Genomic DNA, 22966 nt, shown 5'->3' with positions numbered 1-22966 from the left:
TTGGATATGTCAAGTTATTGCTTATATCAAGCGATCCTGCTTGAAAAGCTTTGCAATATTGTTCGCTGTCATCAAACTTTCGTTCAGCGGACATTCTATATACATATCATACAGCTTATTGTGCCCTTGAGAGTGCAGCTGCTTTTAACGGTGCCCTTTGATCACTTTTTACTGATAGTTCTTAAGGCTCAATTGTACATCTTCAACATGCTCACAAGCATGTATGTTTTTGCTTTTGTGTGCTGGGCCACAGGCTGCAAGAAGTTTATGGGTGCGGACACGGATTTGTGCTGTGTAGGCTTATGTAGTTGCTGTGAACAGCATTTCTCTACACCTTGCTAAAAATGTCTTGTTGGTTGCTTGCGAAGCTGGTGGAAGTGAAGAACGTCTCGTGCATCAAGCTCAGCCTCGACATCCAGAAGGTGACAATACCAGGGAAGAAGGCCTGTTATCGCCTCTATGGGCAACAAGGTGAGAATAACCACATGAGAAGGCAGATCAAAGTTAGGCCTAACTTTGTTAGCAAAAAGGCTGTACCTTTGATGAAAATGTAGATTTCATTGGATAGAAAAGCTAGAAAAAAAAAAACTAAGTTCAGGTATTGCTCCTGCCAGCCATATTTAGAAGAAATCGATAGACAGTTATCCGTCTATGCTTTGACCTTAAAATGTTAAAGAGGTCACCCGAGTGAAGTGTTGAATGCTACTTTTGTAGCTAAATTATGACTGCTGATTTTAAACAGCGTATAGGGACCAAAAGAGAGCTACACAACTCAGTACAAGGTTATAAATTAGTTTTGTGAGTTTTGTTTGACGAATCTGTGGCCATTTCATTGTGGCAAAATGATACAATTATGTTTCATCGTTAAATATTCTTGCTCGGTTAGATCTCCTGCATTAATTTTGAAGCTTTCGCTACTATTGTCGTCTGCAGTGTATGTGTGCCACCGAGCGTTCATTAGCTTTTGGAGCTGTGGACTGCCACCTCTCTCAGCTGTTGCTCTTTGTGTGAAGCAAGATGCCTTTGTTAGACAGGCATCTGACAGGTACCGTAGGTTGGGAAGCTGCCAGTGTTTACTCTAACTGCATGGATTTCTTGCATGCACATTGTTACTTAATGTACTGCTTGCACAGGCTATGCCCTTCTGGACCTGATGCAGCGAATGGACGATCCCCCACCGGAGAAGGGAAAGCGAGTTCTCTGTCGGCATCCATTTCAGGTCAACTTCTGATTCAGAGTTACTACTACTACTGTATGAGTTGATATAATTAAGTAGCCGATATTGAATATGCACTGTGTTAGATATGTTTCATAAACTGCTGGCAGTACTTAAACTATGCTTGTCTCCCTCAAAAAACAGGAATCGAAGCGTGCATATGTGATTCCTGACCTCATTGAAGATCTGTGCCTGTTGTGGTGGGATCGCGGCAAGGCAAGTGCTTCAGACCTATTATCTGCTTTACTTTTTTGACACGTTTCACGTCATGTCACACATATGCATGCACGGGGATTACCTTAAAAGGCTTTGCGACACATTGTGGCAAATTATTGCACGCCCAAAGGTCCTTGTGCTTCTAGAAATAATAGTAGGGATCACTCTCCCTTGGCCTGTAAAATTCTATCTCAAGCCAGACACCAGGCCTCAGACAAAGAACTAATCTGGGTACCTGGTTATCAAAGGGTAGAGGGAAACAAGTATGCACACGCCGCCGTCCGAGCATTCCTTTCCTAGGCTCCCTCATCACTCCCTTCACATGACCACCCTCAGCCCTTGACTAAATATCGTGAGATACTGCAACACGTCCGCTTAGCGAGACAAACATTCCCAGCACCTGCTAAAGGGTTCAATAATGCAGAGGAGCGTCACCTCAGGCGTTTACAAACATTGTCCTACAACAGCCCAGCTAGACTGCACAAAATTAGTCTAGGTACTTTCTCACCTAAATGCACATATTATGGCCAGAAAGCAGACCTTTACCATATGGCATGGGCTTGCCAAGAATACCAAGCCACCTCGCAAAGAAATCCCAAAGTGGGCAGATTGGGAGGTGGCCCTGTCCAGCTGCGACCTTGCGGCATAAAGGACCTTGTTGGCGAGAGGTCGGGCAGCGGCATCAGCCAACGGAGTCCCGGACTGTGGACCTAACCAACCCTTCCCTTAACCCATAAATCATGGAACGCAAATATTTTATACTACTACTACTACCACCACATGCATTCGAAAAATGTTCTCCTTATAAAATTTAGAATCAGAACAGATCAAAAAATGGAAGTGTTACTGCAGGAGGCTTCATGCCATGGCTGCCTTGCCTCGGCTACAGCTCCTAACATCATCGTCACTCTAGTATTGCTTGGGATATATGGATGCCTATGCAAGAAAAGCTGGATGCATTCTTAACGTTGATCTTTAATCTTTTGGATGCAAGCGGGATCAAAAGACTTGTTTAGCACTAGCTGTTATGGCAAAGGTTCTCGGCAAGCGCATAGTGGCATTTGTTTCCTGAAAGCATCTGCTCTAATGTGAACACCTTGTACACATAGCTCCTGCGCGTGTCTTGCACTACTTCATCGTTGTCAGGCGGGGTGCACAGCTGCAACAAGACTGTAGTACAGAATGCCTTGCAATGGCACTCAAGGTTGTGTGTTGAAATTATTACATGGTCAAATTTGGATCAACACATTTCTGACAAAAATAAGCACTTTTGGCCCTGTGTAAAACAAAAGCGCAAGGTGTAAACAAGTTAGCACTACTATTGTACATATCACAGGAGTAGCCATCATTAGGCATTTCTTTTTTTCACCTCCCTGTAATGTTTTTCTTTCTGTTTAAACGTTGGTCAGCTGTCTCTTATTTTGTTGTTGTTTAAGGCTTCATGATATCTGCATCTTATATGGCATTTGCTCTACTGTGACTCTTCAAGGCTCTCTCTGGTTTTAAAGATTATTGGGATTTACAACATACCTGGTATTAGTATGCTTTCTTGCAGATATAATAGTGAGCAGCAGGAGCAGGTTAAAGAAATAGCTTGTGTTGTACCACAGGCATGGATCGTGAAGAGGTCTTGCAATGTGCAGTTCTTTGTTTATCCCCTGTTGAATTTTTCCTGCAACAACTACAGTTACAATATTGAGCTGGGAAAGGCAGAAAAATGAAGGGTTTATTGTGGAATGCACATGAAGGAAGCCAGTAATCACTGAAACCAAGGAAAGCGATGAAATAATTTTTTATTATCTGTGGTGTTGATCAGTGGGGAACTACTTATGTAATCACTTTGTGACTGAAAGATAATTGATTAGAAAGTAAAAGCAAAAAATAATCACGTGCTGCTGGTAGGATCCTAACCAACGACCTCTGAATTTTATGTACAGTGCTATGCCAACTGAGCTTACTGCAGCGGTTGGCCAATCTTCTGTATTCTCATCGGTATTTATGTTCTGTGTAGCCTAGTCTTAAGAGCGTTCACCAATGCCACCCTTGTCCATAGCGGTGGACATCATACTTCCTGTACTAGTTCTGATGACTTCTGGCTTCCTTCATATACAGTTAATACTGGAAATTAATCACACGTTCGTGGCATTAGCCCTGTAAGGTACAGAGTCGTTCACTAAAGGTGCCATATGGTGCACAATTTGTTCAGATTGCAAGGAAACTACCGTCCCTTGATGCCATACGAAACAGAGTTGGAGAGTCGTTGAAAACCCTTCGTCCGGACATCAAGCGAACCCTGAACCCAACACCATACAAGGTACGTTCGAGCAAGAAGGCTATCGTTTCTGTAACTGGTTGTCTCTAGCTTAGACTGTTTATAAGCTATGCAATTGCAACATCCTGTATGTGTGTGTTGCTATGCTCCATGTTTGGTCAAATTTTTAACTGGAAAGAGTTTTCTTAAATGCTGCCAAACTTGCTTTGGTTCGGTCTAAATGCTGTCCGCTCAGTGGCCCTGTTCAATGAACACTACAAAAAAATTAGCTGTGGTTTAGCTTATGGTTAAACCTGGACTTATGCGAGAGCTATCTGCATGGCTACGCTTAGGTTCGACTTGAAGTAGAGTCATAGCTTTTGCACATAGTAGTTTACCCTATGGTTTCAGCTTTATTTATGCCATAGGGGGCACTTTTGACCACTAAAGTGCGATGAGGCGAAAGCCTCTATTACGCGGTGGTCTGAAGCCCTCCACTACGACACCTCTTTCTCTCTCTTTTTATTGCCACCTTCGCGATGACGCCATAGCGTAAGCTACCAGCCAATTTCTAGCAATCGATTGGGACGATCGCTCGGTGGCCCCGGGTAATGCTACGCAGATGACGAAGCGGGCAGTGGCGTGGGGCGGAGTGCTCGCGCCAGGCCCGCTGGCCATAAAAGCATATTCATAGTCATGTCATCACGTCGTTTTATTTCTGTTGTGTCGCCGTTCCATCGCTTGTCATGCCACCACATTACAATATAAAGCCCTGCTTTAACCGAGCCGTGTGAATGCACCTGCGTGGCCTAAGGATAGCGTGAATGCAAGGGTTTTTTCAGGCTGATTGTGATATAACCCTCCCATATGAAAGGAGAGGCCCGAGTTGGTAGCTCCTGCCAAATGTAATGTCAGGAGGTCCAGTTAGTGCTCGGCCATGTCAGCTGCCAGCTACCGCCCCCCACGACTGCCTTCTTCTCCTCCTTCTTCTTTTTACAGGCGCGGCGAAATGGTGAGACTGGGGCCAATGTAGCTCTCGCTACAAAATTATTGCGGACACTTAAGGGGACACTGGAGCACTTTTTGCAAAAATTTAGCTTTTCATACTACGAAGTCGAATATCAGATTGAAATTGCGCAGAATAAAGCAGAAATCGCCCTTCTTCAGCCAAAATGCGCAGCCCGCGCAGCGGCGCTCACCGCGGGTCGCGCCGCCGCCGCCTGTGATTAGTCAAGACGTTTCGTGGTGACATTTTGAGGACTGGGGCAGCTGTCGATGTGGCTCCTTTGCTGCGCTGCATGCTGATCGCAGGTGTAAGATGCCATCCATTTTAGGCTACTGCTGACGAAACAACACTGCACCATTTCCAGTGTGTGAAATGGTTGCATAAGCTTCCCTTAATCATCATATTCAAGAACTTTGTAGATTAGGCCTATATGTGCCACAGAATTGTCCTGCCTTTGATTAAAGTGTTGGAGAAATATTTACTGCTGGCAGGTGTCAAAGTGTGAGCCGTAGCCTTCTTTATACTTTCTATGCTTGTCAACGCGCTGCGCAAACAGTGCAGTGGCACCACTGCCCCCGTTGCTGAGGGCGCCACTGATGTTGAGGCACCGGGGTATGAATGTTGGCGGGGCGGGCACTGTTACCTGCTCGTGGAATAACTGCTGCTAAGCATGACTTGTACCTATTCAGTATATTTACTTTTAAAGCCAACTGGCTGTAAGTGTAAGAAGCGATTACGACACGTACTAGGCAGTAGCACCAATGCTATGGCATTTTATTTGGCGCAGTTTTATGCAGTGTGTGCATGGCTCAAAGCACCGCACGACTCGGCCTCACTTGTGTTCCACTCGCGCCATTGGTAACTAGAAAATTATTTGGTAGTGCACAATGAGATGGAGCGAAATTTAGGAACATTTAAATATTTCACAGCAGCAGCTGTGCCTCAGAAGTAACTACAAGAGTAACTACAAGAGTAACTACAAGAAAACTACAAGAGTAACTACAAGAGTAACTACAAGAGTAACTACAAGAGTAACTACAAGAGTAGCTCATAGGCCTTTGTGCGAGTGTCGTACTGCGTCTTCCGACCATATTGGCATTTTTTAGCTTGAAATTGACAGCATGGTACAGCAGGAAAACTGCAACAATTCTTTCTTTCATTTTTTTTTTTTTTTTTTATAGATGTCATATCTTTAAAACTGGACTTATTTAAGCCTTTTCAGCTCCATTTTAAATTGATCTACTGTGGTAACAAGAGACTAGTTGCGTCTTTAGGTCTCTCTCCCTCCTCTTCCACTTCATTCTTGCTGCTATCAGACGGTTCATTTTTTCCACAGAAGGTTGGAAGATCTGATGTCAGCTTGAGTTGTTTTGTCGACGAGAACAAGAAGTTCTTTATCTTGGTTTGTACAAACGTCTCTTGAATGCAGTTGTGTCACTTCAAAATAGCTGCCACTTGGAGAGTTTAAGCTACCTGGCTGTCAGTGTCAGACGTTATCATTTCCACATTCACGCTTTTGTTATGGGCTCACCTTGTCTGTGGTGGGTTTCCAGATCTGCTCTCTTTTATGTTTACACTGTTCCTCTCCTTCAAAGTTTGACATTGCAACTGTATGAGTGGTAGTCGGTGAACACTGATGGCACAACTCCCTTCTTCAGGCGGCACCTTTCACCCTTTGCAAAATCGGAGTGTTGGAAATGTGTGCTGGATTCCCTTGAATAAGTTGCAGTTTGGGACCCAGTCGTCTCTTCGTATTGCTGTCAGCCACTGCTCGCACAGCGCAGCTTCAGCTGGGGTCTCATGGAATATCGGGAAATGCCATGCTGCTCCTTTCTGCTGCCTTACCAGCACAGTGGCACGCAGCAGTATGCCATTGTGATCTGTAACGAGAACGTGTAAGAAAGAACGTTCTTGGAATAGACTATTTGTTTCAATCGTTCAGCACCTCGTGCAAACAAAACTTTTCAAACTTTCCAAACAAGAGAAACTAATTATTATTACACGTTTTGCGTCGTTCGGGTGCAGTCACTTCAAGGTACTCAGTGTGACATTAGGAAAAGCTTGTTTTGATTTTATCACAGATTTGAACAATTTGTTCCTACTGCAAATAAAAAAAAAAAAAGAAAAAAAAAAGAAACTTTGCACAGGAGAGCACATGCAACATACTACGCAGCCGAGCTAGGCAGGGAAGAAAATAGCATCGCAGTCCAGAAAGCGCGCATGTGCATCTAATGTTATTATTGCAGTATTGACGCATAATAAATACAGTTTTTGTTGCTTTCATTGTCGTTAAAGGGCCTCGTTGCGGGTGAATAAAAGTTTTGCCATTTCCGATGCAAGAGAAGCATACAGCGATCACCGGAGGGATAAACCAAAGCTGGCACTTAACACCTGAGCAATGCTGTAATTCTGCAGCAGCCGAAGGCAGAAAAAAAAAAAGTAGAAGCAAGGCCTTGCAAACAGAAAAACGATTCACGACACAGCGAAAGCACGACAGCACAACATGGCTGGCCGCTGAGCTGCATTGGAACCTGGCACACCAGCACTCACCAGTGCTGGTCACCCTAACGTCACTGTTGCCGTCTCTTGGCAGTGAATGCCGTAACTTCTCTACGGAGGAGGAGTGGCAACGACAGCCACGGAGCACTTAGTTGCCAGGCCGAGAAAGTATAAAGGAGGCTATGAGTGATCGAGGCCTGTTTCATATCACTCTGGATTCTTTTGTTGTCTCTAGCGTGAATGCCATATCCTCGCACATAAAGACATATTCTGGCTGGCATTTGTTGCTCTTGTAATGAAAATAAATACTTTTGTTTTTGCATGCTTTGAAAAACATATTCAGGCCTCTCATACAAAGTGGTTTACAAAGTGTTTACAAAGTGGTTTACAAAGTGTTGTCCTGCAGCGAGCACAGTCATGGACAACAGTTTTCAGGATGCGGATTTATGGGAAAGAAAATATTTCTGTATTGCCTTGGTACCTAACTAGCTAATATTCAATCCAGCAGATGGAACACACATGTCTATTCGCATAGCTATGCTCCTCATTTGCCTACTTTGCCCAGCATTGAAAACAATTGTTTCTTTTACCGAAAAAAGTTGTTTCTTTTACTTAGAATCTGCACTGCATAAACTTTTTTCAAGAAAGAAAAACTATATTTACCTTTTCATAACGTCTAATGGACAAAAAGGTAAGGGGAACTTAAGCTCCACCTTTATCGGTGCGACGTGACAGCGTTGAAGGTTCCCATCGGCAGCTTCCCCCGAGGATACTCGTTTGCTTACATGCACTCTTCAGCTCACTTATTCACTAATCCCGTATTCCATGGCCCATAACCCCCTTAAAAACTTCCAACATATTGTCAAAGAATGTGATCGGAGACATTGTAGACCATGGTTTGTAAAAATTGAGAAATAATAATGGTACTCTACTTTATAGATATGATACGAAGCATGCAGTTGGAATGAAAAATGGCACAGATATTAAGAGAAGATGTCTGAGTTGCCCCAAAATACTAATAACTTTCAAGGTCTCTTATTGGTAAAGATACAGTGCATCAAATTCAGTTCTCCAAAATGTGTCATGTCTGATCTTTTCATGAAAAATGCATGCCAGGATGAACATGCCTTTTCGTTAGGTTGCACAGGTGAGTATAGCATAACATGCCTCAAGCAGATGACTTCAGTAATCTGCCTTTTCTAATTGCTTGAATTGCTACTGCTGCTCGATCTTAAAGATGCCTTTGTGGCCGGGGCCAAAATGGTGAACATTTTTATAACTGGAAATTTTATTCTGGTCACTGAAGGTAAATGTGTAGAGCTGCCCATACTAATAAGAATCAACCTTCGAGTGCTCTTTGATCTTGAGTCAGGGATACTACTCCTAGGCCACGCAGGTACGTTCATACGGTTCGGTTGAAGTGGGGCTTTATATGATAGATTGTAGCCTAAGCTATTGCACCATACTCTTGAAGTGTCCCTCATAAACTTCGCTTTTCCGCTGACTTTTGCTTGCCCTTTTGTGTATTTCTTCTCCGAGTGCATTTGCAGTTTTCTTTTGCATCCCTGCCTTTTTTGACCCATTTTTTTTTCTTTTTGGAACCCCTCAAAACAGGTGTCTGTCTCGGACAACCTCTACATGTTCATGCACGAGCTGTGGCTTCAGAATGCTCCCATTGGAGAGCTCTCCTAGCATGACAGTGGTAACACGTCGTGCAAGCGCCTTAAGACATCTGCAGCGCCCAGAGTAGTTGAAGAGCACAGGAGAAACCTGGCAGCGTATTGAATGCACGCGGAAGGGTAGTCTGGCACACCAGTACTTTGCGGAAGAGGCGAAATGAGCCCGCAATAATGCAACCGCGAATCTAACCTAGTGCACTCCTATCCCATGATTTTATGGCACCGAGATTAGCGTCTTATGCTTGACGCCATTTTTTTTTACTCTTTGCAAAGAGGGACTGATGTTATGTTGCTGTTCGTTGACAGTGTCGTTGTTGTTCCATGCAGAATCGAAACTTGCATTGTGGTTTTTGCAAATACTATTTACACGAAGCTATTTTATTGTTACACAGATGCCGATCCTTGCAGGCATGCGGTCTTTGATTTCATGTAAAGGAATGCATAGGCCATGTGCGTTCCAGCTAGCATATTCTGGCTTTTAATTTTTCGTCGCTCATGTTGCGAGTTTTATTTTTTGGTGCGCTATGTTTTACTTAATCGTATTTTACCCTTAATTATTAAGTGACTTTGCTTTGTGCTTTATGCACATTTTTGTTTGCGTTGTGCAGAAGGGCAACGCTTCTTGTTCGGTTAATTATTGCACTGCCCCTCCTCTGTACGCAGGCATCTGTTACAACGTCCATATTATTATTATTAATTATTGTTATTATTTAATGAGGCTGCCATCGTAACAAAGCATATATTTTTATTGAGTCATTCAAAGCACTTTTGAGCACGGCTGTTCTGTACTATTGTTTTAAATTCTTTTGAAACCTATCGCTGCATTCACTGCCTATCGAGTGTGGTTCCAAGATCTAATAACCTTGGTTGTGTGACTGTTGGGATTGGGTGCTATAGGCGTGTAAGGCAAGGTTTTCCTTTTTTCTTCCCACCTGTTTTGTACACATCAAAGTTAGTAACCCACGCCTTGCAGCTCATAGATAGAGGTGGAATTTTGGGTGCTATATACATTGCATGAATGGAGACTTTGGTGTTGGACACTTGTTCAGGAGGTGTGTTTGATGTGAATAAATAGCGTTTTGATCTTGCGATAGAGATATGAAAGATATATTTTAACACCAAAGTTATAAGGCGGTATGCTTGCAAGTGCATCAACTGGTTGTATGGCATGCCCTTTTTAATATCACCATATGGGCCACCAAGCATGCCTTGCACCAGGTTTTAGTTGGTAATATTGGCTGTAACTATAATCAAAAATGACCTATTATACAATGCTTGCTTTTTATTCCTCCGGGGAATCAATCCCAAGACTACAAAGTCAGAAACTTGCTTGAATCGTGTATTTTCAGCATGTTGGCACACATGGCTGCAGCCACTTTGTCTTTCAACAGTCTAAACATCTAGACTTCGAGGGAAGAATATAGCATCATTTCTGTGTGGCTGAAGATGGGCAGTATATAGTATGTGAGATGGAGCAATAATGATGTTTGCTTTCTGAAATAAGAAACACGTAGCCAAATATTAAAGTGTGTGTCTTTGAGCTTTTTAGCGAGCGTTTTGAGTGACTGTAGGAGGCTCTACTCTGCTGTGCTGTCATGAAAGATTTAACAAAGTGGCTGCGAACTTTTATTTTTGTTCTTACCTGTTGAAAATTTCACATTTTAAGTTTCCAGGTTTTATCGGCATATTGTGCGCATATATTGCCCGTGGGCACGTGACATTTAGACTGCATGTTGATTAACCCACATCTGCTCAAAAGCACGAACAAAGAATATTAAGAACAAAGATGAAAAAATGTTAGTTGACGACGAAATTTCTGCTTTGCTCGATGTTCCGGGAGATTTTCACGATCAGATGTGTGTGACACACTTCGGCACATGTGTGAAACATAATGTGGCGACTGTGTGGAAGGTCTTTTTTATTATTTTGAGACAAACTCAGTACAGTTTGCTGCTACTTTGTGGATTGGTGCCACCTGTTCTGCCACTATTTTCCTGCGTGCCACATATGCTTTGCAGTTTGATGGCAATGCGTTGCCACTTGCTTGTATGAATGCGTCTAACACATCACAGCATATATATTTACTCTAATTAGATTCACTGCTTATTCTAGTTCTAGTCACACTGTACTAGTTGCAATGTTATGCTTTATGCAAATATTCTTGAAAGTTGTTGGCTTCATGTGAAGGTTACCCCTCCTATCATACAGAGCAAAATATGCATGTTTAGTCTCTCTAGTTGCAAGGTGTTTATTAAATACTATACTTTCAATTATAGATGTGCCTCTTTCTTTGGGCCTCAGCCCTCGGGTCATCGAAATATGCGAATTTTCAGCAGCAGATTGTGTCTGTGGATCAGTTGATAAAATGTCTTATTTCTTGTATGTCAGTGGGGGCGTATGTCTGTATTTGAAGGTGTACAGAGCACCATATTTGTGAAAAATATTTATTTTGTCGTGCCAAAATTATAAACTTTTGACCAGAGGCTAAATTCTAGAAAGTCTGTCTTAATGCCTTCAACAACGTTATTCACTGAACTGCTTCCATAATGCCTGCCCTGCATTTTATGTCTCATCTTTTCTACAGATTCTCAGAAAAAAAAAAAATCTATTTCCATTTTAGTGCCCTCTAAAACTTCTGATAGTGTAACATAGTTGTGTGCCAAGCCATGGCAAAATCTCATGACTTCAAATGTACTTAATACAGGGCACAGCATCTCTTTAAATAAAATAATCCTGTTCATCTGGTGGCAAAAGTTGAGGTAATGCTCATGGCAAGGCTTTAGAATAAATGAACCTGATCGTCTGGTGCTAAAACTGGAGACAACACTCGTGAAAGGATGGTAGGTATAGAAACGTGCGAGGTGAAATTTCAAGTGAATGCACGACTAAGTGGTAGTCCCTGTCAATGGAGTACACGTTTGAGCAACGCAGTTCGTGCCGCTGCTAACATCTTGAATGCCTCCTCGCATCCTGGAGCCGTGCTCTTGTCTGGGTGAAGCAGGACTGCTAGGCGACGGTAAGACCTGTTGATATCGTCCCTGCAACCAATTTTGACAAAAACAAGAAACCACTGTCAACATCATACATTAGTTTCGCTTTTTAATAGATATGTGATGAAGGTGAAAAATATTCAGCCCATCGGGTTTTCGTGTGATCCGCACAGTGTAGCTTAAATTGGATTGTCAGTAGGTATTTTGAATTCCTTTGAGATGTGAGGAATTCTACTTTTCACCATCTGTGGAATTTATATTTCTTGAGCTTTATATTTTTGATGAAGACAGCAATTGCGGCAGCTCAGTGCCTTTTAGTGGCAGTTTCATCCCAATTTTGGTAACCATTTATTGGTAGGGGCATATGTGTGATATGCAGAACTGTGTATGTGTGTGCTCTGTCATGTAAATTCTCTCTGCTTCAATCTGCCTGATAGCATCTGCTGTGACAGTTGAACAAAATTTTACACAATCTGTGGATATATTGAGCAAAATGCTATAGATTGCTTCTGGTATTGTTTATAAGGCATCTGACAACGTTAGACCTGGCACCATTATTATTTAATTAATGGCTAACTTAAAAGAATGGAGCTGTGTGCAGTAATGATTTTTTCTGTGTTTCATTTGTTGTTCTTTTCAATAATACAACACAGTAATCAAAATTATAAGGCTCAAGTTTCTTGCGACTGCTTCAATTCAGGCGATGCTAACTGACCACTCTGAGTACTGCAGACAAGATTTTTCACCATGGAGGAAGGAAACAACTTAGGAGAGGCCCTTGCCATTCCCAATGCGTTGGAGAAAGTGTGGCGGAAGTGACGTCAAAATTTAGGGTTAGCCAAGTCGGGCCATTAGCAACGGCGATGCTGTTGCTATGAAAACTCTGGCCACTAGCAACAGCGTTGCTAAGGGCCCTAGGTACGTAAGCGTCGCTGAGAAAGAAAATGTGGAGGGTAAAGGAGGAGGAGATGTTGCAGCATCCGATCGTGGCGCGGCCGCGCCGGCTTCAAAACAAACGATGTCAGGGCCTCTCCCAAGTTCTTTCCTTCCTCCATGCTTTTCACTGACTATATCGCACTTCTTCTTTCAACTGGTGTTTACTGATTACTTGTTACGCTGTATGTTTTGTGAGTGTGCTACTTTCATCACTTACCTAGATGCCCTGGAGTCAACACCCAACTTCTCGTATTCTGATCGGGACCAACGTACTTGATGGACTGCCTGGAGTTCCTCCTTACTGTAATTGCATGAAGACCATAGTGCTACTGGGTCCCTTCCCCTGTCATGCACTTCAAGGACTTGCATTAGGAGGCTCTATATGAATAATGGAGGAATAAAAAAAAAAGCAAGATGCATTTATTGCAGTCCAGCAGCTTGGTCAGCACTCTAATAATTATTTTAAGTTTGTAAACTCTTGTCTAGCATACCCAGCATTCACACGATCAGCTTCTACCGCGCAAAAATTTATGGTCAATGGAAGCAGTAGACAAACACGGTGATGATCATGTCTTCCTTCCGGTGCGTGCTCATCCCGTAATCTGTTGTACTCTGTCACCATTTAGCTCACGAGTACACTTGGCGTCCGCAATAAATTCTCCAAGATATACTCTCTTGCGTTCCAATCTTTTGGCTACATAAAAATTGACTTATTTTTCTCCACCTTTCTGGGAGAGGTATTGTGCTACTTCCTGAGAGATTTGATTCAAAACGCCACTGCTTGCCCTGTGGATGGCACCTTGACGAGGAAATTATTCCACAGAACCCGGAAGACCCATAGGCTTTTTTGGTTCAGGATTTTTTTTTTTATTCAACACACCTGTAGGTACAGAAAATCACCAAATGCTTTTTTTTTTTTTTTCTGGGAGAATGTAATAACATACCTGAAACATTTCTTGGATGCCAGTGCCAGTGCATGCAGACACAATGAAATGTGAGAATTTGTGCAGGTCCACCCATTTCTCAACTTCTTTGTTTGGTGCGTGTGCTTTGTCGCTCTGGATATATGGAACAGAGGGAATGGTTCAATCACTATGTTGTGCGAGAGAGTGCCTTCCAACATAAACTGGTCACTATACATGGGAGAATGCTTAGTTAATACCTTGTTTCCACACACCACGCAGACCACTGATGTATTGTCCATGCCTTGTGCCATCTCGCTGAGCCATCGCTCAAGTGTTTCAGAGCTCATTGAACTGTTGCTGATGTCATATACAAGGAGAACTGCATCAATGTTTGAGTAGAATTCCATACGTACCTAAGACAGATATAGAAGTCATATAGTTTGGTGGGAAATCTATCTATTTCTTTGGTTTATGGACTCACTATTTTGAATATAGGATGTCCAGAAAGGTCAAATATGTTGGCCAGAACTTGTGTGCTGTCAACAGAAACCCTGTGGCAGTAACAAAGCACAAAACAAAATTAAAGTTTAGAAATGATGAAAGGGCTATGCTAAGCTTAAAAAACACATTCATATCATTTGAAGCATACCTGGTTGCTCCAAAGTCAACGCCTACTGTTGCTTGATACTTCGAAGAAAATCTTCCATCGCAGTACCTTTTGATTATGCTGGTCTGCAAACGTTTATTGAATCTTCGTCAGTGTATGTGTGTTGTACTGCTGCTCTGAGACTTAATAATTGGTTTGGTTTGGTTTGTGGGGTTTAACGTCCCAAAGCGACTCAGGCTATGAGAGATGCCGTAGTGGAGGACGCCGGAAATTTTGACCACCTGGGGTTCTTTAACGTGCACTGACATCGCACAGCACACGGGTGCCTTGCTTTGTACTATAATTAGCCTCCAGTCAATAAATCCACCTTACACAATTACCTGTACAAAAAAAAAAAAAGGAAAATGTGCATGAACGAGTACTACTAGTTGGTGCCATTCAAAAAGTGTATACGGGATTTTATTTGCACTATTTCATGAACCAGTCATGCGCAACTAGTGTAACATTTGCCTCATATAATTTGTACATGCCGTCAGGTGGCTTCTTCAATGCTCTCTGTACGACGAGCTACGTGAATCGAAACGTGCAAAGTTCAAAATGCACGCATCTTTCATGCAATAGTACCTTTCCAGCTTCTACGTTTCCGACTGTAATGATTCTGACATGGCGTGGCCGCTTTATCCTGCCGTGCAGATCCATTGTATGCAGTTCACAGATAGCCCGCACAAGGGTCGCGAAATACCTTCGGAGATGTGCACCTCTGTCGCCTAGAATTGCGAGAGCATCGAGAACAGTTTTGGGGCCTGCACCAGGGTCAGTGCGCCTAAATATAGCCCATAGAGCCACGCCTTCTCCTCTATGTTAGCTGGATCCACTGAAATATTTCTTTATCAGTTTAACTACGCTTTCTCCATTAGATAACAAACCTTAACTATTTTATTAGCGTTTAATTTACAGCCATGATATGACGCAACTGCGTTATGCGGAGTGATGCGCCAAGTTTTGGTTTCACTTTCGGCAGCAGCGATGATGCTGATAACAAGTAAGCGTTGTGCAACACCACGCAATAAATTTAAAAAAAAAAAAAACGGCGCGTTTATACCTGTAGTTAGATACTGAAAGGTTACCAAGAAAAGTGTGCTCAGAAAGTTCTGAACCAGTCTGAACTTGACACAAATGGGTCACTACCATTATGCTACCATAAAGCGATGTCATATGCCCCCATGGCCCATGGAGGTATGCCTGCCCCTCCGGGCAGCGAACTGTTATTTCTCTATTTCTCCTGGCACTTGCGTCCATTAAGATGGCGGCGTGCGTGGTTACGAGTACGGTGGGTACTTTTTGCGAGAGACCTGCGCTGGCTTGAGTATGAACTTTGCGCGCCTGTAAATTGGTTCATTGTCGTGAATTGGAAAAGCGGTCAACTTTATATTTTACTCTTCAGTATCGACAAACATGTTGGTTGCCTTCAGAAGCGCAATTTTGTCGCCGAAAGTCGCGTCGAACTCTCTTCGTCGTTGCACCGGCTCCACATCTGAAGCATCGGCGGCCGTATCCACGAGCACCGCGGTAAGAACATTGTCCAGGGAAGAAATCGACAGAAAGCGTGATGTATCCCGCCTTCCGCCGCGTGATTATGCCAGAGCCGTCAAGCTGGAATACACTTACCCCACGATGCATTTCGAATACAATATCAAAAACATGCGCAAGGACTACGCCAAGTTTGGTAGAGCGACGGGCATCAACCCAGGAATTATGTGGCCTTCCAAAGATGAGCTCCAAGACCTTGTATACATCGAAAAGAAGTTCTACCCGACGCTTCAACAACTTTTTGACGAAGACAAGGCTAAGCAGCGGGCCGAGGTGGAAGCGCGGCGGCTTCGTGAAGAGGAAATCGATCGAAACATGGCTAAATTGGCGAGCGCGAGGATAGCAATGTTAGAAAGGGAGGCTGGAATGAAGACCAAGGCCGAGGAAGAGCGGCTAAAGCGTGAACAAATGATACTGGAAGTTCGCGAGTACATTGGCTACAATGTGGAGCCTTCCGATCCCAAGTTCAAGGAGGTTATGGAGATGAAGGAGGAAGAGAGGAAGAAAGCCCAGAGAGAGGCAAGGAAGAAAGCGAAACAAGAAAAGATGCTCGCCAAACTTATGGCCATCGGTACAACGGGCAGCGATGACAGCAAGGCTGCTGCTGTTAGTGACAACACGACTGAACAGAGCGACAACCCCGAGAAGGCAGATTCGTAGGAATGTCTGTTCGTTCTCTAACTTGCTTTTCTTGTTTAGACAGATTAATAAAATAATATGGTTAAATGTTTTAATGTTCGACTATTCATTTTGCGTAAGGTAATAAACCAATGAGTTTGGTCTGCAATGGCCAAAAAAACACCTTTGGTGCATTTTTCTGGCGTGAGTTGCTGCAGAATGCTCAAGTAAGAGTATAATAACAAGAGTGTACACTTTGAAGTGAACGCATAGATCGGCTCAGGTGGAGCCTAATAGAAGAATAATGCTCCTTTTTGTTCTTGACCACATGATGTCATACTGGTGCAAAAAGCAAGTGCAAATTTTTTCCTCTCATTTGAGTGGATAAAAACATTAACAGCAACAAAATATATTACATACTGAGTTATTTTATGCTCTTTTATACTGATAACAATACTGGCATAGGAACCAAATCGTAAAATGAATCGCCCTCCTGTCTCATGCAAAGCAGGCCTTTATTTTTGTACCTTCAAGCATGAAACATGGATGACATACAAAGAATAAATAGAAAAAAAATCGCCCATAAACTATTTTCTTTGTATGCTGCAATACCATGACTTATTCTGCCAAACCTTTTTCATATGAGTTGTGTGGTGTTGCATGCAATTGACAAAAGTAGAGGGTTGGCATCCCTTCATTTCTATGTTTATTTCATTCACTATGTGCGCGACCTTTGCTTGTAGAGCTTTAGTGAGAGAAGCCAAACAATCCTGGTCCCAGATTGGGTGACATGTTCCAACACAGAAGCATTACTACCTGCATTCTTGGATTTCACAGATGTGGCTGTGAAGTTTCCATCGAGCAACTGCTCATAAAAAATTTGTTGCCAGTAGATTTCAACCTTAGGCCGAGGCAAAGAGAACAGCTTCGCGGGGCACTGAGACCACTGCGCCACACCGATAGCTGGCTTCATGTGCTTCTTTCATGCTGTGCTTCAAATGTCATCTTATCTCCTCTGACAAAGTCGTACTAGAGATCTTAAGTAGGCCTTCTTCCTAACAAAAACTGAAAACATCCATTAAATACTTTGCTGAACTTGGCAAGATGTAGTAAAGCAGAGCTAATTGAGCAGCTGCTTAGTCATCACTTTGCTGCTGCTGCAGCTGGTTCAGACGATGACGGTGCTGTGAGAGAAGCAGAAAATGTTAAACAAAGTAAAACTTGCCTAAACAAGTGCTAAATTATGCTTTTGAATGTATATCTTTGCTTAGTTATGCTAAACTGCCGCTCAATTCTTTCTTGCGGCCAACATCCTCACAAGAAGAGTGTGGCACGCCTTACAGACTAAACCATAGAGGCTTAGAAGGAGTATAATATCAATTAGTGCCCCTGCAAAATTTTGTTTGCAGATTTTCTACTTCTAGCAACGTAAACATTCCTTTAACAAACTTTGCTTTCTGGCACACAACATAGTTTATGTAACACATTTTTATATGAAATTTAAGGCAGTTTTTACTAAGTTAACGATGACAGGTCCTCTTGTCGACATGTTGGCTTAAGGGCTGAGGCTCCCTCTGAACTTTTGTTCAGTTTCATCTGATATTGTGTAGCCATCTTCGTCACATCGTTCTACTTTAATACCACTCTAGTAGCATTTCTTATCACAATTTATAGATTTTAAAGAATATTCTATCAACTACTTTAAAACTATGCAAACTAAATCTCTGTCGTAATCATTCATAATAGTTGTGTTTGCCGCCTGCAGTTTGTGATTCCTAACAACTTTTAATTTGCCATTAAGCTACATTCCTCCTGGCGTACCACAAGGATGAGTTTATCTAGGTTAACAAGTCACTACATTATGCATCCTTTAGCATACACTCATATGTCAACAAATGTGCAGCCTCCCATTAGGTAAAGAACAAAATTTGCATTATTTTTTTCAAGATGACATTACTGCTACCAAATACAGGTGCAGTACCTGAGAAAACCCTATTGGGCACAATTCACATCAACTACCTACTGTCTCTAATGTTCTCTTGAAGCAGCTAAGTTTACTCACATTGAGCTACATGCATGGTAAACTATTGTGGTAAACTATAATGGGGCTGCATCTACATGGTACTTAAACTTCTGTAATTTCATAAAGATCACCTTCATCAGCTCAGTTTCTGTAACCTGTTTGATGGTATGGTCCACTGTCAGGAAGTACTCTTTCCAAACCTAGCCTGTTTCATTTGTTCAAGTGTCTAAGCTTGCTTCAATTCTATTAGCGATTACCTTAGTTATTAACGATGAAGTTCATTTCATTCCACACAAGCACAGTCGTCATACTGTATGTATAGTTTTGCAAAGAAACCTTTTATCTAATGGAAAAGTTCCACAGCGCTAAATAAGACAAGCATACAGGTAAACAAGGACAGGATGGGCGCTTAACTCCAACTGGTTTCATTTCTTACAAACGAGTAACAGCAAGAATTTTCCGAGCATGAATAAAAAATTGGCTATGTAAACACCCTCAAACAACTTCACACTGCTGTTGAGCATATGAACCTCACTTTAAAGCACACCTATCTAATAGAACTTAGCAGACGGACGTCTTCAAAAAAAGACGCCGAGGGAATTAGAACCCAGCGTTTCGATAAAACAAACTTAGAGAAATTTACGAGCAAATGTGTCCGTGCTCTTGCTTCGAATTCTCTCATCTTTGGCTCACACTTTGGCGAAAGTCTGCCAAGTTTGATCAGATAAAAGTATTCAAAAGTGAGGTTTTTATGCTTACCGGCAGTGTAAAGGTGTTCGAGGACATTTGCATTGCGAAAGTTCTTGTTGCTGCATGTTTGGAAGAAATAAAACCAGTCGGAGTTCAGCATCCATCATGTTCTTGTCTGTGTGCTTGTCATGTTTTAGCACTATGGAACTTTTTTTTTTCCTTTAGAATGCACCAACTAGCCCAGGTTTTACTTCCATCTATCTCTTCTTGTACCTCATATTTTTATCTTCGTTACTTCATAAAGCCATTCAACACAACCCCATTTGCTCAGTGAACTGGTAGTTTCACTATCACACATTTCCCCCCTCCCCCCCCCCCCCCCATCTGCAATCGATAACAAAATTAGAACATAAAATGGTTTTTACTAGTCACATAAAATTTAAACGTCCTAAAAACACCTGTTGCGACTAACATTTGAGGCGAACAGAGCTAACTAACTTCCTGGACTAACTGCTGCCACTATCAACCATCCTATGCCGACACTTGCTTCAGATAAAACTGCATTCTCTTAACACTTCAAACCTGTACTGTAGTGAGACAAACCAGCCAATTTGTATGGCAAGGATCTTTACTTAAAATGCTTTTGCGTCAAAGGGTAGCAGTTCTCAGGGCAAGCCCGAACTTCATCAGTTTCGTCTCCTCAGAGGGTATCCTTTTTTTGTGCTGGCCGCTGGTGCTCCAACTGCTAATAAGCCGTCCTAAAGAATTTTTTCACCATTTTCAATCCTTCTGTAACCACAACCTTATGCTAGTGGAAAAAAAGTTGCATATCACTGTGCCACCAATGGTTTTCAAGTGTACAGCATCCTCCAGAAATCACAAATTCCTACAAAATTTTCTAGTTACCCCCTTAACTGAAGTAGCCTCATGCAGCTAATGTTTTAGAGGCTCACTTTCAAGAGAAGCTATGATGTGAGGAATCAAAACAGCAACCAGTTAAGGGCATGAATGGGAGGGCTCGTTTATTGAAATGCATGAGCGTGATGCTTGGTAAGACTGCTTCAGTCATCAGACACACCATACTTTTTCTTGACTCTCTCAATTTCTTCTTTCTTCTTTTCTTGGTCAACTCGCTTGAAGGCCTGTGATAAAGGCAAGAAAGGCCAATCATCATGGTGAAGGAATGAAGTAACAACAACAACAACAAAAAGTCAGTTATATCAACGAGTGCTCTACACAGTATGTTTCATACGATGGGCCTCCAGCACAAATTTTTCAATGTAGCGGCTGACACGAATACTGCATGTAAGTTATGCATTGAAATTACAGCAGTGCAATGCAGTGTAGTGCACAGTGCATTGCAGAGAACCAATAAACAGCCCATTAGGCTGCAGAAACGTAGACTGATGGGCGAGTTGGTACGACATTCTAGGAAAAAAGCAGCGCACCTGCACAAACATGAGGGAGGAAGAGACAAGACTCTTCCTCCCTCGTGTTTGTGCAGGTGCGCTGCTTTTTTCCTAGAACATTAGGCTGGTTTGCACTTGTTCCATTTAATAACAAAATCAAGAAACAAAAACTCGGGGGTTTTCTTTCACTGATGAGTTTTTATGCTAAAGTAATGCTGTGGGCTGTAAGTACTGGAAGGCACTTTTCATTTCTATCTTTCGAAAATTTGGGGAATATCTTTTGGTATCTATCTGAATTGTAATTTTTTTTATCACCACATATTGTTTCCTATGTATCAATTACTAGCTTTTTTTCTTTTTTCACGATAATGTGGTATTACTGTGCAGTCATGACGTTAGTAAAAAGGTCACCTTGGCCTTTTTGTTGGAGAGCAAACAATTTACTAGTAATAAGCGCAACAATCATCATATTTAGAGCTGTGTTTGTAGAAGGAAGTGATATCGTCATTAAAAAACGAAGGCTGAAGGCAATAAAAGATAAACGCAGCAGCCGTCAGACAAAACTGCAAGCGGCAGTTCACTTCCAAAACTGGGTCACCCTGTTATCAATGGCTTGTTACGTTGTGTTGAGAAGAGAATGTGATGTTACATAGGTTTAGTATTATGGCAGGGGTGGAACTGCTGGTAAACTGGAGTGGTAGCCACAGCATGATGCCATTTCCTGGGACTTATGCATGGTTTTGCTTCTGTGTCCTCACACACAATGGAGAAACCTACAAGACTAAGTAATTGCCCTAAACGGGCAATGACAGTGAACAAACAGTGATTTGTTAGCAGATGTTGTGTAAGGTAGCAAAGAAGTGCCTAAAAATGCACAACTGCAGTAAATGAACAGTTCCGCCATTACACCATGCCCCTAGCTTCTTTTCTTGGCTGAAAACGTTTTTTAGAATTGAAGATGGTGCACATTTATTGTTTTCTTCTTCTTCTTTTCTTTTTTTTTTTTATCTGTTCTGTTTAAACTCGCATGACCCACCCCTAGGTATAAGAACTGCAGTTCTTGTGATGTCCAGAATAATTCCAAAGAGACCGATCACAGATCAAAATGTGTCACGAGTTGATGATGGCATTGAAAACGTCTTGCCTCATAGTATATCCAAGAAATGAAGATCTATTATTTTTATGTGGCATTGAAAATCGCACAAAACCAACTGAAGTGACCTCTTCCGGCAAAACGCTACCATTTTCAGTGTAATTTATTATGTGTTGTGTTTCCTTCAGTGTGCCCTTCAACCAAATAAAAATGGTCATTCCACATCACCTACGATGTGCTTTTGTATATTGCTTTTGCATATTGCTTTTGCATATTGCAGTTCGAATACAATACATACATGACTATTGTATAGATACAGTGCGACACTGTGAAGCGAGCACAGGGCCAATACATACCTTTGTAGGCTGATAGTACAGTACAACAAGGTACCGATTACAGACGTTGAAGCCTGAAAGGTGATCGCAGGCATTTTTGGCATCGAAGATGTCTTCGTAAACAACAAAGGCCGTGCCACGAGTCTCGGGTGTGTTTCCACTGAAAAAAAAGAAAAAAGAAAACGAGAAGTAGTAACAGCTCATACATCTCCAAAACCAATATCTCTGCATCTCAAATCTTGGCCGATCCCCCCCCCCCCCCCCCTGTGTGGGTATGTGCCATCAATTTAGAGAACAACAACAATCATATCAGCATGACATACACTGATATGTATGGAACCATGACGTTCCAGGTTAAGATAAAAAAACAAAGTACAGAAGTTGCCGTCAAAACCACACAGCGTTGCTAAAACTTTCACCAATTTCTAGACGAAAACAATCTCACTTACACTCTGATCTGTCTGATCGCTCCGTATTTGCCGAAGATGTCGTACATTTCTTCGCCAGAGATTTTGTAGGGCAGATTTCTCACGTACAGTATCCTGTTTACTTCTGGCGGCAGTCGAACCTACAGCGGAGAAAGCAAAAATCAGCTGAAAGACGCTGACGGACAGATGCGACCCCGCGGTCGTTTGCTGTGCAGAGGACTCAAGGAACAACAAAACAAGAAATAAATTAATGTGTGCACTATGCTTGAAGGTATTTTTGGCTTCTGTACAGCATGATAAATAACCCACATGAAGTGTAAAATGGACAAACTAATATATAACTTACGCTTGTCTTCCTTTGCATCGCCATGATTGCGTTTTGTTTTGACTCGCTGCGGCTTGACTTGGCCTGACTTGGCCCAATTTAGCTAAAACTCTACAAAACGTAATGACAAATTATTTCAAATTAATTTAA

General features: G+C 42.2%; 4 protein-coding genes across 5 annotated transcripts in view; 2 read left to right on the top strand and 2 right to left on the bottom strand.

Moving 5' to 3' along the window:
- Positions 1–11249, top strand: part of Naprt (nicotinate phosphoribosyltransferase) — a 36032-nt gene extending 24783 nt beyond the window's left edge. For both annotated transcript variants that reach the window (XM_084601038.1, XM_084601039.1), the window contains 5 exons: positions 369–471; positions 1134–1219; positions 1361–1432; positions 3639–3746; positions 8803–11249. In XM_084601038.1, coding sequence (XP_084457164.1) covers positions 369–471; positions 1134–1219; positions 1361–1432; positions 3639–3746; positions 8803–8880 — 447 coding nt within the window. In that variant the 3' untranslated portion in view covers positions 8881–11249. The remainder of the gene's footprint in view (positions 1–368; positions 472–1133; positions 1220–1360; positions 1433–3638; positions 3747–8802) is intronic.
- A 126-nt stretch (positions 11250–11375) lies between these two features.
- On the bottom strand, positions 11376–15077 carry LOC146190656 (dnaJ homolog subfamily C member 27-like). Its single transcript, XM_084601040.1, has 7 exons — positions 14930–15077; positions 14348–14430; positions 14180–14249; positions 13956–14111; positions 13738–13851; positions 13011–13171; positions 11376–11905 (listed from the first exon to the last, which is right to left on the bottom strand). Exons 1-7 carry the CDS (start codon positions 15002–15004, stop codon positions 11770–11772), a joined length of 795 nt encoding a protein of 264 aa, XP_084457166.1. The 5' UTR covers positions 15005–15077; the 3' UTR covers positions 11376–11769.
- Positions 15078–15582: 505 nt separating this feature from the next.
- On the top strand, positions 15583–16629 carry CRIF (growth arrest and DNA damage-inducible proteins-interacting protein CRIF). Its single transcript, XM_084601036.1, has one exon. The coding sequence runs from the start codon at positions 15761–15763 to the stop codon at positions 16553–16555; it is 795 nt and encodes a 264-aa protein (XP_084457162.1). The 5' UTR covers positions 15583–15760; the 3' UTR covers positions 16556–16629.
- Positions 16630–20222: 3593 nt separating this feature from the next.
- Sf3b6 (splicing factor 3b subunit 6) lies at positions 20223–22923 on the bottom strand. Its single transcript, XM_084599828.1, has 4 exons — positions 22838–22923; positions 22513–22631; positions 22085–22223; positions 20223–20368 (listed from the first exon to the last, which is right to left on the bottom strand). Exons 1-4 carry the CDS (start codon positions 22859–22861, stop codon positions 20288–20290), a joined length of 363 nt encoding a protein of 120 aa, XP_084455954.1. The 5' UTR covers positions 22862–22923; the 3' UTR covers positions 20223–20287.
- Positions 22924–22966: the final 43 nt, after the last annotated feature.

The sequence above is a fragment of the Amblyomma maculatum genome, chromosome 4 (assembly GCF_055883805.1).
Source record: "Amblyomma maculatum isolate TAMU_Amacu chromosome 4, ASM5588380v1, whole genome shotgun sequence".
Classification (NCBI taxonomy): Eukaryota; Metazoa; Arthropoda; class Arachnida; order Ixodida; family Ixodidae; genus Amblyomma; species Amblyomma maculatum.
This window is presented reverse-complemented; position numbering and strand designations above follow the sequence as displayed.